The sequence below is a fragment of the Ceratotherium simum genome, chromosome 17 (assembly GCF_057802395.1).
Source record: "Ceratotherium simum simum isolate JZ-2026a chromosome 17, ASM5780239v1, whole genome shotgun sequence".
NCBI lineage: Eukaryota > Metazoa > Chordata > Mammalia > Perissodactyla > Rhinocerotidae > Ceratotherium > Ceratotherium simum.
In genome coordinates this window covers 32,882,988-32,900,654 of record NC_141916.1, presented here as the reverse complement: position 1 = coordinate 32,900,654, position 17,667 = coordinate 32,882,988, and the positions used below count along the sequence as shown (strand labels likewise).

At 41.7% G+C, this 17,667-nt stretch overlaps 1 protein-coding gene across 5 annotated transcripts in view; it reads left to right on the top strand.

The window, feature by feature from the left end:
• Window positions 1-17,667, top strand: part of LOC101407294 (fatty acyl-CoA reductase 2-like) — a 126,145-nt gene that overhangs the window by 43,041 nt on the left and 65,437 nt on the right. For 4 of the 5 annotated variants that reach the window (XM_087442623.1, XM_087442622.1, XM_087442621.1 and 1 more), the window contains one exon: window positions 13,513-13,741. In XM_087442623.1, coding sequence (XP_087298749.1) covers window positions 13,553-13,741 — 189 coding nt within the window. In that variant the 5' untranslated portion in view covers window positions 13,513-13,552. Of the gene's footprint in view, window positions 1-4,104; window positions 5,393-13,512; window positions 13,742-17,667 lie in introns of those variants that run through there. The other variant, XM_087442620.1, reaches the window with a different exon arrangement.

Below are 17,667 nucleotides of genomic sequence, written 5' to 3'. Positions count from 1 at the left end.
ACCACAGACCGGGTGGCTTAAACAACAGATATTTATTTCTTACGGTTCTGGAGGCTAGAAGTCCATGATCGAGGTGCCAGAAAATTCAGTTTCTGGTGAGAGCTCTCTTGGCTTGTAGACAACCGCCTTCTTCCTGTATCTTCCCATGGCCTTTCCTTGGTGCCTGTTCAAGGAAGAGACACCTCTCGTGTCTCTTCCTCTTCTTGTTAGGATGCCAGTCCTATCAGATTAGGGCCTCATCTTTATGACTTTATTTGACCTGAAATACCTTTCAAAGGCCTTGTCTCCAAATATCATCACATTAGGGGTTGGGGGCTTCAACATATGAAATTGGAGGGGACACAGTTCAGTCCATAGTAATGTATAATATCTATTGAGCTACACTTTTTTAAATAATCTAAATACATCTTAAACTAAGGAAGTTTGTTTTGCAAATTTCTTTATACTTCTAGTGACCACAGCAAAAGAAGAGACTATAAAAATACTGGCTGCCATTACTTTCTAAGAACTTCTGTTGTTGAGTATTTATTATTAAATTACCTTTTAAAATCATGGAAATTACAGACACAAAACAAAACTCTTTACCTTTAATCCCTTCACACTATTATACAACTGCTCTCAGTTATGTCATTCCCCTCCAATCTTTTCCACAGTGTTATGCAATGGACATTATGATGTTTTCACAAGTTTATGTTCTCCTTGTCAACATTGAATATCATTTTGTAAATGCATTTCCTTAATTCAACATACCTATTGACAGAATTTCAGTGTTTAATTTTGATGAAGCAGAACAACTTTCATTTACTGAATTTTACAAAATAGCATTGATTTTTTTCAATAAACCAGCCTATATGACTGTGCCCATTGCCAACCAAAACTCCATTTGTCTCCATGAGATATCCCTTAACACACAGCATACTGTGAACCTTAAAAACAGGCAACAGAATTACCTAGAGATGAGATTGACTGGACTATCCATAGAATTTAATATTCAGCAAACCATACTAAATGGTTTTTTTCTCAGCTGATCTTATGCTGGTCCAATTGCCATTCTTTATGAAGTTTGCCCAGGATGGGTTTAGATGGATAAAATTGAGAGGCTCAATCTATATGAAAGGTGGAGTTCACAGTCTAATTTAAAGCACAGAGACTGAAAAAACTCTGGCTAAATAAAAGTGGGAAATCTTTCTCTGGAGAAATCTTTGTTTATTTCCACTTTGAACACTGTCAAGATTTGCCACACATGTAATTTGCTTGGGTAAATGTAATTAGTTATGAGCGATTCGATATCGGTAAAGTAGGGCGTGGCAGTGGATCATTTTTGTATTTTGCTTCACAAGCAGAAATTTAATCCTTGAATTTTTAGTAGCATGTACTGAATATTATAAAATGAAAATTAAAGAAAGTCCTAGAATAATGGTTCTCAGAAGGGGGCCAGTTTTCCCCCCAAAGCCCGTTTAGCAAAGTCTAGAGACATTTTGGGTATTCACAGCTGGCCAGGGTAAAGAGGGGTTATTACCATCTAGTGAGAAGAGGCCAGGGATGCTGCTAAACACCCCACATTGCCCTGGACAGCCACCATGACAGAGATTTATCCGTCCCGAAATGTTAATAATGCAAGACCAAGAACCCCTGGTTAAGAGTAAGATTTCTTAGAGGCAAAGCCCCGTGTTTCTTTTTTAAAAACGTCTTTCTCTAAAGGGCTACCAAGAAATTTGAATAAACTCCCTTAAATGTTTGAATCTTAATTTTTTATTTTCTAAAAGAACCACCCAAAGAATAATTAAAGTTCCCATGTGCTAGAAACTGCAAAAATGTATAACTTGGCGCAACTATTATGCTTCAGTCTTTTAACACCTATTCTCTAGAAATGAGAACAGCTTCATTTACTACCAGAAAAAGAGTCAAGACTATCTATTTCCACTCATGACCGTGGAAAACGGGTGATCTTAAGGAGAAAAAGTGCTCCAGAATGGAATGGAAGCATCTCAGCTGCATAAGGCCTGTTCACTACCCCCAGTGCCTAGACAGTGCCTGGCACATAGCAGACATTCAATCAACATACATTGGCTGATTCTCATAGCTCCATTCTGTGTTTCATACAAACATCAGATATCCTGCATGATACAGGATGATTCACAGATGGTCAAAGTGACTTGGGCTTCTCACAAACCATGTCATGAGCATGAGGGATAGGAAATTGTCCTGTGCTGTCTGCATTAGTCATCTGAGAAGATATGAAAGACAAGCCATGACCTGGTTAGCTACTCTAAACATATTCCTCATCTAGCGTTGCATATCCGCCATTCCTGAGTGTAAAATTCTTTTCATTTTTAAAATAATTAACTTCATTATTTTAATGAGTTACAGTAAGGGTTAACAATTCCTGAACCTCACAAAGCTATAACATAGGAAACTGGGTGTTGGGGAGCCAAATTTTGTATAGGAGTTTCTGGGGCCAGGAACCGAGCCACATGCTGAGAGTGGAAGCAAGAGGTAGAAGAAACACCTGTGACGCAGCTCTGATCTGAGGAGGAGGGATTCTCTCTGACATTTTGCAGAATCGCTTGCCTCGGTTAGAACGTGGCCACAGGTCTCTGCCACCTACTTTCGACAATCGGGTGATGGAGTGGCAGGACATACTGGGTTATGTTTGGTTTTCCTGTCAGAGCACTCAATGTCCCCTGCCATGGTTTTTGTTGTGTTTGAGAAGTATTTGGACTCTGGACAGAGCAGGCAAATTCCATTCTCTGGGGACACATCAAGCCTTCCTTTGTTCCACAAGCAACAGGCTCATTAGAGATATGTTACCTGCTCTCTAAAATGTTTCATCACAAGTTGCAAAACTGTGTCTGGGCCCAAAATATCTTAACGGTATGTTTGCATTTCTGGAAAATATGACTCCACTAAAGCATATGATAGTACAAAACAAGCATCTGACATCTTCAGAACAAATGAGGTTGGGAAGTTACCCTATCCAAACTCAGTTTCCCTTCTGTATTTTCCTGCCAAAAACTATGTTTGTTTGTGCCAATATTATCTTAAAGGAGTATGGTGCCTAAACATTTTTATATATAAAGGAGTGGACAAGGTTTCTCATCAAGTAGAGTTACATTTGGTGAAAACATTTAACTTGGCTTGATGATTGAGTTATAAATTGTATACTTCTTTTTCCAAAAGAGAGTATGTAAAATGCATAAGACAGACATTTAAAATAAATATCAAGGGGCATAGTGGTTAAGTTCACACACTCTGCTTTGGTGGCCCGGGGTTGGCAGGTTCGGATCCCGGGCACAGACCGAGCACCACTCATCAAGCCATGCTTTGGGGGCGTCCCATATAAAGTAGAGGAAGGTGGGCAAGGATGTTAGCCCAGGCCCAATCTTCCTCAGTAAAAAATAGGAGGATTGGCAACAGATGTTATCTCAGGGCTAATCTTCCTCCAAAAATAATAATAATAATATTTCTCCCATTAACCCTCAATAAAAAGAGTTTCAATAGTAACTCAATGAATATAGCTGATGGGATTTGAAATCCAGATTTCCTAAAGTGATTAGCATTGATGATTGGGTGTGATTTCTGCCATTGATCCCTGTTTTATTTACATTTGTAAGTCTGTAATTATCTTGCTATAAATATTTACTTATCTTTGTATCCTGGCCTCCTCTGCTAGAGTGACAGCAAGGATCTGTTTGCCTTATTCATCTGTTTATCTTCAGAACTTAGCGTAGAGTCTGGCCTGGCAAATGCTCAAAATTATTTGTTGAGTAAATTCATAGATCAATGAATCCTCCAAAGGGAAAGAGTTCTGCCCAAGAATATAGCCCCAAGATCCTCAAAGTATAAATGAAGACTATAATTTATAAATGTATCAATTATGACTATGAAAAGTCATTGTTCCTTAAGGAGTTACCGGCAGAGTCATCTTGACTGGAGGTGAAGAGGCAGGGTGTTGACTCTTTTACTCGTCTTTCTCTTTTTCTTTATAAGCCCTGATGTCAGGGCCGGTCCCTGGGGTTGAGCTCTGCAGGATCCACCCAAACCCCGTCCAAGCAGACAGCCGAGGCGCTGCTGCAGTCGGCAAAGTCGGTGGACAGACTGACAGAGAGGAGGGTCGGCTCCCACACGGCCAGCGCTGTTTCCGTCAAAGCTCTGCCGCTGCTTCAGGTCAACAGTCTTCAGCCCGGGCTCAAAGACAAACACTGCATGTTGCGTTTCTACAGCCTGTGGTGCTTTTTGTCTGCAGTCACAGCATCTGAGTCTTGCATCTGGCTTCCCGCTCCCAGATTTGCTGACTCTTTCCCTGTGCTCCTGGAAACAGGGCCTTGAATGGACTAACTGAGCCCTAGATGGTACCGGAGCTATTTTGGGACTTAACAAAGTCTATGATTTGTGGCCTCCCTCACTCAACCTTCTCTTCCCTTTATCTTCTGCAATGTTTCAACCCTACGAGCAGCATGTGAAGGAAAGGATGGCACTCGACCTGTTTTCAGCTCAAGGAATAGAAAAACATATTTAGACATGCCTGGGGAGGCCAGGGCCAGTTTGTTCAAGAGAAACCAAAAGTTACTTGCTCCAGGACTTTCTCTAAATAAAACTGCAACTGAAATACTAATTACATCATAATTTTTAAAAATCTGATAGCTGTTCTAAGCTTTTGTTTCACAGATTGTGGGGCCATTCCTAGCCTTGCTGTTGATGGTGTTCAGGGCAAGCTACCCCAGGAGGCACCACTCTGGTATGCGGATTATTTGGAGCTGAAGACAATAAGGACTCAGAGAACTCAGGAAGAACATTTGAGTTTCCCCTCCCAAACTGCCTAAAGAATTTAAAACAAAAGATCAGTTTCAGGAAGGAGTTATTATCATGATGGCTGTAAAGATAATGTAAAATACAAGTTACAATAGGAAAGGCACCAAGCCCCTTTTATCAAAAACTCTATCTCTCTCTGACCACATTATCTATAGATGACCCTGAAAAGAATTGTCAGACAATCATTTGCATTTCTATCTCCATGTGACTTATCTTCTTGCCCTCTGAAGTCCCAGAGCACTACCCATCCCCAACACCTTCCTCGCCTTTAGCTACAATACTTAAGCAAGCAGCTTAGACAGAGAGATGAGTTGCTCATTTCTGAGTTTCTCCCATGTATACATGTTATTAAACTTGGTATTATTTTCTCCTGCTAACGTGTCTTGTTGATTATTTGGCCAGCCATAAGAACCTTAAGGGAAAGGGCAGAGGGGGATTCTCCCTCTCTCCTGACAGTTTTGGCGCCCAATGTGGGGCCCCACTGGCTGGCAAGTTGCCTTCTCTGGCTAGAAGAACTTCCTTCTCCCTGGACTACTGCAGATGATGCGATACGGGAACGCCTGACGAAAGCCAGCAAAAGGTAAGACTTCTTACCACGTCAGCCTCCCGGAATCTCTATCTGCGGAGTCCGGGCGAAGAAAGTGGTGAGAATGTTTTTCTCTTTCTAAATTTAGATTGGCAGGAGAAAATATTTGGGAAACTAGTTTCTTGTGCTTTTAGTGACTCTGGTAAATTTGGTAGAGTACTCTTGGTTTTGATCTTGATCCCTTTTCCTCCTAGAGATAGTCTCTGTTTTTCTCTTTTGTCTCTGTCTTTTGTGTCATGTGTCATAAGAAGGAAATACCATAGGGTAGGACTCAGGCATAGGCCCTATAAGCCTGCTGTCCGGGCCGGCCCCACAGACTGGTGAGTTTGCAGGTCTCACCAGACCGGGGTCTATTTACACAAACTTTGCTGTGGGTTAATATGCACATGAGGTGAAGGCCATTGCCAAGGGCATCTTGGAAGCCAAAAAAAAGGCCACAAATTTGGTGGGCACAGGTTGAGCAGTTAAGAGCCATTAGGGCGCTCGCCACTTTCAGAAGACTCCCGTGACAGGATAAGTTGGGTCACGGAACGGGTTAGATGACACAGGTCCCCCGCCAACTGCAAGAAAATGTCCATGAACGACAAGGTACTCTGTAAAGCACACAGTCCCCAACCCCGCGGGACCTCCCCCTCTAGGTATTATTCTGGCTCCAAGAGACCTAAGGCGTGGCTAAAGCTGTCATTGTGCATATAAGAAAAAAAACGGATGAAGTTTTTCCTTCTGTGTTGTTCTGTGTCCTGAGAACTTGGCTTTGTGACTAGTGAGACTATTCTCCTTGGTCTCCACCATACGGAAGGTGCATTTACCGGGGTGCCCCTTGGTGGCCAGTCGAGTAGACTGGGTTTCCGAAATGTCTCTTTGTCCGGCTGTGCCAAGCTCTCAGGGGAGTTCATCATAAAGGGCCCAGTCCATAAGGGCTTTTGTTGTCTTAACCTTCGTTGCTTGTTAGTGCTGGAAAAATCCCATTCCAGTATTGCCCGCCCAGTGTCACAGATTATCAGGTCTGTGACTGGGGCGTCCCACACTATTGTGGGAGAACGGAGACACCGTTTTCACTACACCATCCTTACCGCCTGTGCAACGAAGGTCTTTACCTTCTCTGAATATCTTTGGGAGTGAATTCTGTGGATCATGGGGGCTAAATCATCTGCGCCCTCACAGGGACGCCTCTTGCGTCCATGGTAAAGATTTATTCTAAACGTGGAAAGTTACCTCCCGGTCGTTCCTTAAAAAGGCTTATTGGATTGAGTCATTATTGGAATAAATATACAAATGAAGATCCTACTCGTCAATGGCCAGACGATGTATCCTTTGAATTGGAAAAACTTCTATATTTGAAAAATATTTTAGAGAGCTCTCATCCCAAGCAGCTGCCTTATTGGTATTTATGGGAAGATCAAATTGAAAAGAAAACCCAGAAAAATGTAACGGCTAGCCTTAGGGAATCTCTTAACAAAACGAAAGAACAAAAGTCGGAGTTAGAACAAAGATTAAAAAGCAAATTTACTGAAAATTCCCTTTCTCCTCCCTCCTACACTCCCTTACATCCCCAGCTCCCTGTCCCTGACTCCCCAGAAGATCTTTTGGATCTCTGGGCCCCTGGTCCAAACCCTCCCCCTCAAGACTTAGCTCCTCAGCCACCTCCTCAGCAAGTTCCCTTAAGTCCCAGAACTCCAACTTCTCTGAAGGGCATTCAGCTGCCTGTTTTAACTTCTCTCACTGTTGAAGACTTACAGGGAGCCTGACCTCCAAGCTAGGGGCATACAGATTACTTGTGTAAATGCTGAAAACCAAGAAGTAAATTTAGTAGAAACACCCAAGAAGGGCGGGAAGGTTCGTTTTGCTGTGTCTTACAACTCCTCCTAGTTTCCAGGGCTCTGTAATTAGGCTCTGTCAGCTGCAGACATGCAGTGTCCATTGTGGATGTATCCTGGACCTCCACTGCAGAGAATTCATGTCCCCTGGACAGCAGCTGATCTATTAAATTATAAAACTCTCCTGCCTCCATTGTCAGAAGACCCTACTAAATTTAGAGAAGAATTAGAAAGATTAGTGGCTATTCATAACCCCACGCACAGAGACCTTGACTGGCTGCTAAGGGGCGTTCTTCCAGCCCATGACTACACTGTAGTTATCAGACAGGCCAGACGACCCCCTGGAGAAAACCCCCCTGAAAGAGGAAATAGATGGCCAGACCCTTTCCCAGGCCCTCCTGCAGATGACCAGGAAGTGGCACAGCTAGAGGCTGATATTCAAGGTTTAATAGGAGCGATTCTAGAGGCGTTTCCTCCTAAAGTTAATTGGTCAAAAATGGAATTATACACTCAGAACGACGGGGAACATCCTAAAGCTTTTGTTGAGCAGTTTATTCAGACTTTCCAAAGACACACTGCATTGAATCCGGAAGCCCCAGAGCATAGGAATCTCCTAATTTCTGCTTTAATTGGAAATTTTCTTCCTGATATAAAGAAACAAATTCAGAACAGTGTGGTTGGTTGGGCAGGGCAAGCATTAAGTGTAATAATGGAGGCTGCTACACAATTCTTTGAAAATTGTCAGCAAGAAAGCAAAAGGAAAAGAGAATTAAAGACAACTCTTCTTGCTTTGCAAATTGAATCTTTTGGAAAGAAAAAATTCAACCCTGAAAGTAAACTAAAGCTCACTCAGAGGTCTCCCTATTTGCCTTTGGACAATTGTAGGTATTGCAAGAAACCAGGGCATTGGAAAAGGGCACGTCCCGCTCTTAAGAGAAGGGAAAGTTTAAAAAATGTTCCTGCTTGGCCCCAGCACCCCCAAAAAGTTCATTTTTCTCCACCTGAGGGGCATTTCTCCCCCAAATGATGGGCTCAGCCGATCCTCAGTCGCACCCCTGAGCCTACAGTTAAACTTAAAATAGAGGATCGGGAGCTGGATTTCCTAATTGACCCTGGTGCGACATTCTCTACTATCCGTTCAGAGAATATATCTCTACCTGTTACCTCCGATTCTATTCAAGCTGTTGGAGTCTCTGGACAGCCTATTTCACTGCCCAAATCTAAGCCCACTCCAATATCTTTAGGCCCCCTTAACACTCATCATGCTTTTTTAGTCTCTGACTGTTCACCAGCAAACCTCTTTGGCAGAGATTTGTTATGTAAATTCAATGCCACTGTAAATTGTAATGAAAAAAGTGTTTTTATCTCCTTGCCTTCTGACCAAGCCCCAAGTCTCCTACTTTCCATGATGGAAACTCATCCTGATTTAAATCCTTCTGGGGAGGATGAGTCTTTAAAAATTGTCCCAATAAGTCTCTGGGCTACACATGCAAATGAGGTAGGATTGTTGCTTAGTGCTGAACCCATGCACGTTACTTGGAAAAAAAATAAACCGTTTCCAACAGTAGCCCAATACCCACTCTCCAGAGATGCCAAGCAAGGAATTGAACCCATACTAGACTCCCTTTTGCCACAGGGTGTACTAGTTTTTACTTCCTTGCCCTGTAACACTCCAATCTTGCCAGTAAAAAAGAAAGGCAAATTTGACTCAGACGGGAACCAAATCTGCAGATTTGTACAAGACCTCAGAGCCATAAACTCTTTTGTAATTCCTCGGCATCCTGTGGTCCCTAATCCAGCTGTCATCCTGACCTCAATACCTGCTGATGCAGTCTGGTTTACACTAGTTGACCTCTGCTCAGCTTTCTTTTCGATCCCATTGCACCCTGACTCACAGTTTCTTTTCGCATTTACATTTAAAGGAAGACAATTAACATGGACACGAATACCTCAGGGATATTGTGAGTCCCCCTCAATATTTTCCCAGGTCCTTAAAGCTGACTTGGATTCTGTAGTCTTTACTCAAAGCTCCACTCTTGTTCAATATGTTGATGATCTTTTACTCTGTAATCCAACTAAGTAGGGGGCTCTTACAGATTCTCTCATTCTCCTGAAAGCCCTAGCTAAACGAGGCCATAAAGCCTCCAGATCTAAACTTCAGTGGCTGCAAATGACCGTTACCTACTTAGGGCATGAGATATCTCAAGGCATTCAAAAGCTAACCCCCAAACGCCTTGAGTCAATTTTATCCATCCCTCTCACCAAAACAAAGAAACAGCTACGTAAATTTCTAGGAGCTGCTCGTTACTGCCGCCAATAGGTTCCTAATTTTGCAGCCCTTGCTAAACCTCTGTATTCTCTTCTCCCAGATATCGCCCCAGAGCCTATTTCCTGGCCCTCAGAGGCATTAAACTCCTTTGAGACTTTAAAAATAGCTTTGTCCACGCCTCTGGCTCTTGGCTTACCTAATTTTGACAAGCCTTTTCATCTATACTGTCATGAAAATAATGAAATCGCTGCAGGCATTCTAGGACAATCTTTTGCCTCTCAAATACGTCCTATAGCATATTTCTCATGCCAACTAGACCCTGTGGCATCAGGCATGCCCCCATGCTTATGTGCGGTGGCTGCAGCTGCCACCCTGATTGATAAAGCCAGTACTCTTACATTAGGCTCTCCCATTCACCTCTATGTCCCACATTCTGTGTCAGCTATTTTGCAAGTTCATAGGACACAACATCTCTCTACACGGCGACAGACCACCTATGAGCAGACTCTTTTAACTAACCCTTCCATCATCTTACATCATTGCAACACGTTAAATCCAGCTACTTTACTGCCCCTTCCTGATGATGGAGAGCCCCACTCCATTCCACATGATTGCCTTGTAACTATAGAAATGGTCTCGAAGCCACGAGAGGATCCCTCAGACATCCCTTTAGACAATCCAGACTTACTTCTGTTTTGTGACGGCTCCTGTAAACGAAATTCCCGGGGAAGCGTAATAACTGGTTAGCCATAGTTTCCCCACATGAAACTCTTGAAGCTTATTCTTTGCCCACCATAAAATCAGCCCATGCTGCTGAACTCATAGCTCTTACTAGGGCCTGCACATTAGCAAAAGGAAAAACTGCCACTATTTACACAGACTCCAAATATGCTTTTGGAGTCTGACACGCTGTTGGCACAATTTGAAAATCTCGTAGATTCTTCTGCAGGAACTCCTATTGCTAATGGACACTTAATTGCAGCCTTATTACAAGCTATTCACCTTCCTTCTGAAATTGCCATTGTTCATTGTTCAGCCCATACTAAGGAGACTGATGTCATATCTTTAGGGAATGACAGGGCTGACAGAGCTGATAAACATGCAGCTCACTATGGACCCCCTTATCCGTTTCCCACCCAATTTTTAAACCTGCCTTTATCCCTGACTGATGTTATTAACTATCAGGCAAATGCCCCACAATCTAAAAAAGACAACTGGATACAAAAGGGTGCCAAACAATTATCAGATGGATTATACATTGGGCCAAATAGACTTCCAGTAGCTCCCTTTCTTTTGACTTTTTGGCTTGCACTTATCTCCCACCAAATGGGACATATGTGCAAACGGCGGATAGTTAAGGAACTAAACGACAATTGGTTTTGCCCTGGCATCCATAAAATTTCTGACCAAATTACCTCCCAGTACACAACTTGCAAATCTTACCAAGTTTCTGGCAGAAATCGGTGTGCTCCAGGAAGTCCTCCCAGGCCCACGCTGCCCTTTGAGGCACTCCAAATGGATTTTATAGACTTGCCCTCAGCTTTAGGTTACTCTCACTGTTTGGTTATTGTCTGCATGTTTAGTGGATGGACTGAATGCTATCCGACCAGACATGCAGATGCCACAACAGTGGTAAAGAAATTAATAACTGAAGTTATTCCTCACTTTGGCGTTCCTTTATGGATTGAATCAGACCAAGAAATTCATTTTACAGGAGAGATAAACCACTTGCTTGCAAAAACTCTGGGGTACTCATTAAAATTTCATACCCCATATCACCCTCAGTCATCAGGGCAAGTGGAACGTAAAAATCCAGATATAAAAAGAACTCTAAGAAAAATCTGTCAAGAAACTAGACTTAAATGGCCAGAAGCTCTGCCCTTGGCCCTTATGAAGATTCAAAATACTCCAAATAGAAGACATGGATTGACTCCTTTTGAAATAGTTTTTGGACGTCCGATGACTACTGGCGTCTCTAAACCTTCAATTGCTGGATTAAGTGAATATTATGGGAACTTAAGTGAACAATTTGATGCGATGACTAGTTATATACAAAAATTAACTAGTATACTTGAAGCATATCGTCAACAGGTAAAAGAGGCATGGCCCCCACCTTCTGACAAGCCTTGCCATCCCTTTCGACCAGGATACAGGGTGTACATCAAGGTCTTTAGAAGAAAACATGCACTGTCACCTCGCTGGGAAGGACCTTATGAAGGCTTACTGATGACCTGCACTGCCATCAAAATGGAGGAAAAATCTTCCTTGATCCATTCAAGCCACGCCAAAATAGACCCAGAACATCACTCTCAAGACAACTGGGAGATAATCCCCACAGGTGACCTTAAACTAAGGATTTCGAGGGCCAAAACCCAGGCCCCAGAAGCAGCCAACATCACGAAGTAGACAGCTTTTCCCAAGATCACGGATCAAGAAAACCTACTTTGACCCATTTTCTCCCCCTTGTTTTAAAACTCCTTATACATATACACACTCACACGCACACACAAACTATTAGTAGATATATGTATATTTTTTTAATCATTTATTAAAAAGCTGACTGGAGAGTGCTGGTCTCTATCTGTCCCTCTTCCCGTCTCTAAGTCTCCGCTATGGGCTCTTTTCCAATCTGTGTCTTGCTTTTACTAACCCTCTCCTTTTCAACAAGTTGGGCACAGACCAAACACCCCCTTATGCCAGTTTACCAAGCCCTAGCCACACTAGCTAATCAATCTGACTGTTGGTTATGTCAACAGCTAGGTAGCGCAAAAGAACCTGAACTAGTCTTTGTTCCTGCTGATGTGAACACCTGGCAGACTAAGTACGGAAAATGGATGAATAACAGAGTATGGTATCCGCAACAAGGGAAACTTCACTCTGCTTCTTCTCCTGTCACCAGCTCAGCTTTTCATATGTGAAACTTCTAGGGAAGTTTCAGAGGAGGGAACTGATGGTGCTCAGGGCAAGCTACCCCAGGAGGCACCACTCTGGTATGCGGATTATTTGGAGCTGAAGACAATAAGGACTCAGAGAACTCAGGAAGAATATTTGAGTTTCCCCTCCCAAACTGCCTAAAGAATTTAAAACAAAAGATCAGTTTCAGGAAGGAGTTATTATCATGATGGCTGTAAAGACAATGTAAAATACAAGTTACAATAGGAAAGGCACCAAGCCCCTTTTATCAAAAACTCTATGTCTCCCTGACCACATTATCTATAGATGACCCTGAAAAGAATTGTCAGACAATCATTTGCATTTCTATCTCCATGTGACTTGTCTTCTTGCCCTCTGAAGTCCCAGAGCACTACCCATCCCCAACACCTTCCTCGCCTTTAGCTACAATACTTAAGCAAGCAGCTTAGACAGAGAGACGAGTTGCTCATTTCTGAGTTTCTCCCATGTATACATGTTATTAAACTTGGTATTATTTTCTCCTGCTAACGTGTCTTGTTGATTATTTGGCCAGCCATAAGAACCTTAAGGGAAGAGAGGGATTCTCCCTCTCTCCTAACACTGTTTACATCCTTGTAACACTGAATTCCTTTTATTTCCAGCATATGGAAATATGCACTTCTTTGGACTGGAACACCCTTCCCGCAGCCCTTCTCTGCCTTTAAGTTTCACCTCAGGTGTCACCTCCTATAGGGGACTGCCTGAAATTTCCAGATCCTGCTCTGCACTCCTCCTCTGTGCTCCCTTTGGTTTAGCACTCACTGTATTATATTTAACGATCTCTTTATGTGTCTGTCTCCTCCATTAGCCTACAAGCAATTCTTTGAGAGCAGGACCCGTGTCTTACTCATTGCTTGCCCACAGTTCCTGGCATAATGTCTGGCATGTAGAGTGAGCTTCATAAATATTGATTGAAATGAATCATATAAATCATACGTAAATCAATAAACCATGATGTGATCCCTCTGTCTGACCTTTTTCTGCATTCACAACTCCTAGAAGCACCAGAAACATTTTAAATGACAGCATTTAGAACTTCTGAGAATGTAATCTTTGTTATTCCTCTTCCTTTTCAGGCACCTCTGTCCGGAGCTCTAAAGGACAAAGGGAAGAACCATGTCCACGATTGCAGCTTTCTATGGTGGCAAGTCCATTCTCATTACTGGGGCCACGGGCTTCATGGGCAAAGTGCTGATGGAGAAGCTATTTCGCACTAGCCCCAACCTGAAAGTCATTTACATCCTTGTGAGGCCCAAGGCTGACCAGACACCGCAGCAGAGGGTTTTCCAGATCCTAAATAGTAAGGTATGCCTTATGGGAAGAGCCTGAGGTCAAGAAGAATTGCTGCAATGTTCCATTATAGCCAGAAACTGCAAGTGGGGGGCGGGGGCAGCCTATCTGGACAGATAAAGGAGAAGAGACAAAGCAAGATAGCAGCCAACTGCTCATGGAAATCTGTGGTATGTTCCCCTGAGAGGGGAAGGAATGCTTAGGCTCTGTCCAGGGCAGGTGAGCAGATAATCTACATTCTGGAAATTACTGAGTAAGAATCAAAATGCTGAATCTCCCAGAGTGGACTCTCTAGGCTTGAAATTTATCACAAGTTCATCACAACTCTTCCCTAATTTTCTTCTAAGTTTAAGGTAGTTTTCCTCCCAATTTTTTGATGTTCTATTATATATTTTATTATATGATACACAGAACAGATATGATTACTAAGTAGCCATGCAGTAATACTTTCAGTTGTCTAAACTCTACGAGGTTTAGCTGTTATATACTTTATCTAAGATAATGATATTTCGTTTATCCCATTACATTTCTATTATCTCATAAGTTCTTCTAGGGGAAAAACATGGAAAATGAAACATTATATGTGTGAATGAGCATTTGAGTATCAAACCCTCTCACTCCTCCAAAAACTATACGCATATCCTGTCATGTTGTAATTGATAAATTTGAAGCCAGTATAGGCTTTGGTCTCAAACATATCTGGGCTCAAATTCTGACATCAATTTGTTGTCACTTTCCCTCTCAAGCTCCAATTTGCAACGTTTAGAAGAGAAATAACAGCAACAATCTACCAGGATTGCCATAGGAATTAAATGAAAAAATGCACGTGTCTCGTTCACAGTCCCCTTTGGAATGTACAGGATCACTGAGGGCTGGCAAGAGGAAAATTTAAATAAAATATTTTTTTTTTTTTTACAAAATCTCCTTTCCAATGTGTAGGTATGCTAACATATAATGAAAACATGTGTATCTGATAGCACAGCACATTACAGATGCCCAGTAACTCTGATGATCACCTTTATTTGCAGACACCAGAATGAGATTTTGATACAAACCATCATTTGAAGAAAAGTCTCTCCTGTATCTCAGGGCCCGACCCTGCAATGGGACACATAATGATAGCTGATAGTTCCTGGATACTTAGTACATGGAAGACACTATTCAAAGGGTTTTTCTCAACTTACCTCATTTATTTTTGCAACAACCCTGCGAAGTAAGAACCATTAATACTGGGGCCGGCCAGGTGGTGCGGTGGTTAAGTTCGCCAGCTCTGCTTCGGTGGGCCGGAGTTCGCCAGTTCAGATATTTGCTGTGGACCTACCCACTGCTCATCAAGCCATGCTGAGGCAGAGTCCCATATAGAAGAGCTACAACTCTACAACTATGGTATACAACTATGCACTGGGGCTTTGGGGAGAAAATAAAAAAATTAAATTAAAAAAATATTAATAATTATTAAAAAAAAGAACTATTAATAGCCTCATTTTATAGATGGGAAAACTGAGACCTGAAATGATAATTACCCAAAGGTCACCCAGCTAGTAAATGGGAGAGTCAGACTTCAACCCCCACAGTCTGGCTCCAGGGCCAGCACGCTTGCCCCGACTCTGCACTCCCTGCATCGCAACTAATGGTTCTTAAGAATGAGACCAAAATACTGACGTAGCATAAAACTGAAATCTAGAAGAAACTCTCAGATCTCTCTTCAGATAGATTTGATCAGTTATGGATCCGTAGTGGACCTTGTTTTCATCACAGAGCAGACATACTCTTTAGCTCTGTAGCCGGCTTATGGATTTCTAGATAACTATGTGGCAGAGAGTCTGTGGTCATCACAATCTTTACCTACTGTTCCTTTTGTTGCACTGTACTTGATAACACAGCAATGTTACTTTTGTTCTGGAGATATTGATTGTACTATATATAACTTATCTGTGCAGCAGTCTTGCAAATCCCTATCCCTGTTTCCACTATTGGGCTATTTACTGTCAGCTGTTGACTTTTAGAAACTGTGGTTCCCAAAGTGTGGTCTCCTGACCAGCAACATCAGTATCACCTGGGAACTGTTATTATCAGATGGTGCTTAAGAGCATGGCCTTCAGAGGCAGACCGGCCTGGGTTTGAATCTCAGCTCTAGCAATTGTGAGCTGTGTGACAGTGGGCAAGGTACATACTTTACTGAGCCTTAGTTTCCTTATCTGTAAAATGGGGTAAATATAATACCTTACCCAGGAATGTCTGTCTGTCTGTTTATCTATGTGTCTATCTATCTATCTATCTATCCGTCTGTCTGTCTGTCTATCTATCTATTCCCCTCTCTCTCGCTCTCTCAAGCCTTTCTGGATTCAAATCCAGTTCTGATTTATAAGGTCATAAAGTCTAGCTTTAACCACTATCACCTATGGCTTATGTTTTTAACTGTTTCCCTAATTAGAGTTTTTTTGTTTTTGCAGTTTTTACTGTTATGCTAATTAGAGTTTTTTGCATAGATTTTTTCCTCTATAAATTTTTCCCTAAAAGAATTGTGAAAGGAGAGAAATCTGTTGTGTACTATATAGCTGAAAAACTCATCTGTGGTAATTCTGTCTACGTGGCCATTTTGCAGGTGGCAAGAACAGATTATATCACCTGATCATTAAAAACAAGCCTTTGGTTATGCAATACCTACTTTCTTGGCCGATATGGAATTTGATACCTGTAAAAAGATTTTTCATGGAAAAAATGATCTGCTTTATTTCCTTTCAGGGGGTCCTAAGACTGAAAACTTCCATTACACAAGTTGTGTCAGCTGGTGCATTTTGCTCATATTCAAAATAAAGACAAACTGAGATTATATTGTTAAATTATGTGAATGGACTACTTTTGAATGTCAAAGAAAATTCTAGATTATATTAAATGTTTTACTTAAGGATAAAAAAATGACTAGAATCAAAATAACACTGTCTCTAAATGTTTCCATTTGGTTTGGTATCTAGAATCATTTAGATGACACATTCCCATCTTTGGAAATTATTTTTTCCGTTTGGTTTCTAGATCTGTGCTGTTCAATATAGTAGCCACTAGCTGCATGGGGCTATTTAAAACCAAATTAATTATAGGAATGAAATTTAAAATTCAGTTCCTCAGTCACACTAGGCACATTTCACGTACTCAAGAGCCACACGTGGCCAATGGCTACTTTATTGGACAGAGCAGGTAGAGAACATTTCTGTTATCACAGAGAGTTTTATTAGACAGCATTGATCTAGATGATTATCTTGTATAGAAAGTACATATTGTGATTCAGATTTCCATGCTACTCATCATTTTTATTAATTCTACAAACATTTGCTGAAATGCTTACTATGTATCAAGTGTATGCTAGGCACAAAGAATATGAAGACAAAAAAGAACGTAGCCAAGTCAAGTGGTAGAGACAGTCATGTGAAACATGATTGCAGTGCAACATGAGTTCTCCATGGAGAGGAGAGCAAAGGGTAATTGAAGCAGAAAGACTCACACTTGCAAATGCATGAATGCTGTGGTGTGTTTGGGAAACTCTGGGTGACTTATTTGGCCCCAAACAAATGAGATTAAGGACTAGAAACATATGCTGAGGCCAGATCATGAAAGACTATAAATAATTATATCAGTTAGGTTGCTCCAGTTGAAAGAAAACTCAATTGAAACTGGCTTGAAAAACAAAGATAATATATTGGTTATGCAATGGAAAAAATCCAGGACAATGCTCTACAGTGATGAGCAATTATGACTCAACTAGGGTTCTGGCTGCATTGGTCTGTGACTCTCTCAGCTCTGCCATTTTGTTCTAGCTTTATCCCCATTACAAATAAGATGATTGTTATAGTTTCAAGTTTCACATACATATTTGGCAATCTTTGGGTGAAGAGAGGCTGGCTCTCCCTGAAGCTCTCTCTCAAGATTGGTGAAACTCTTTTCTA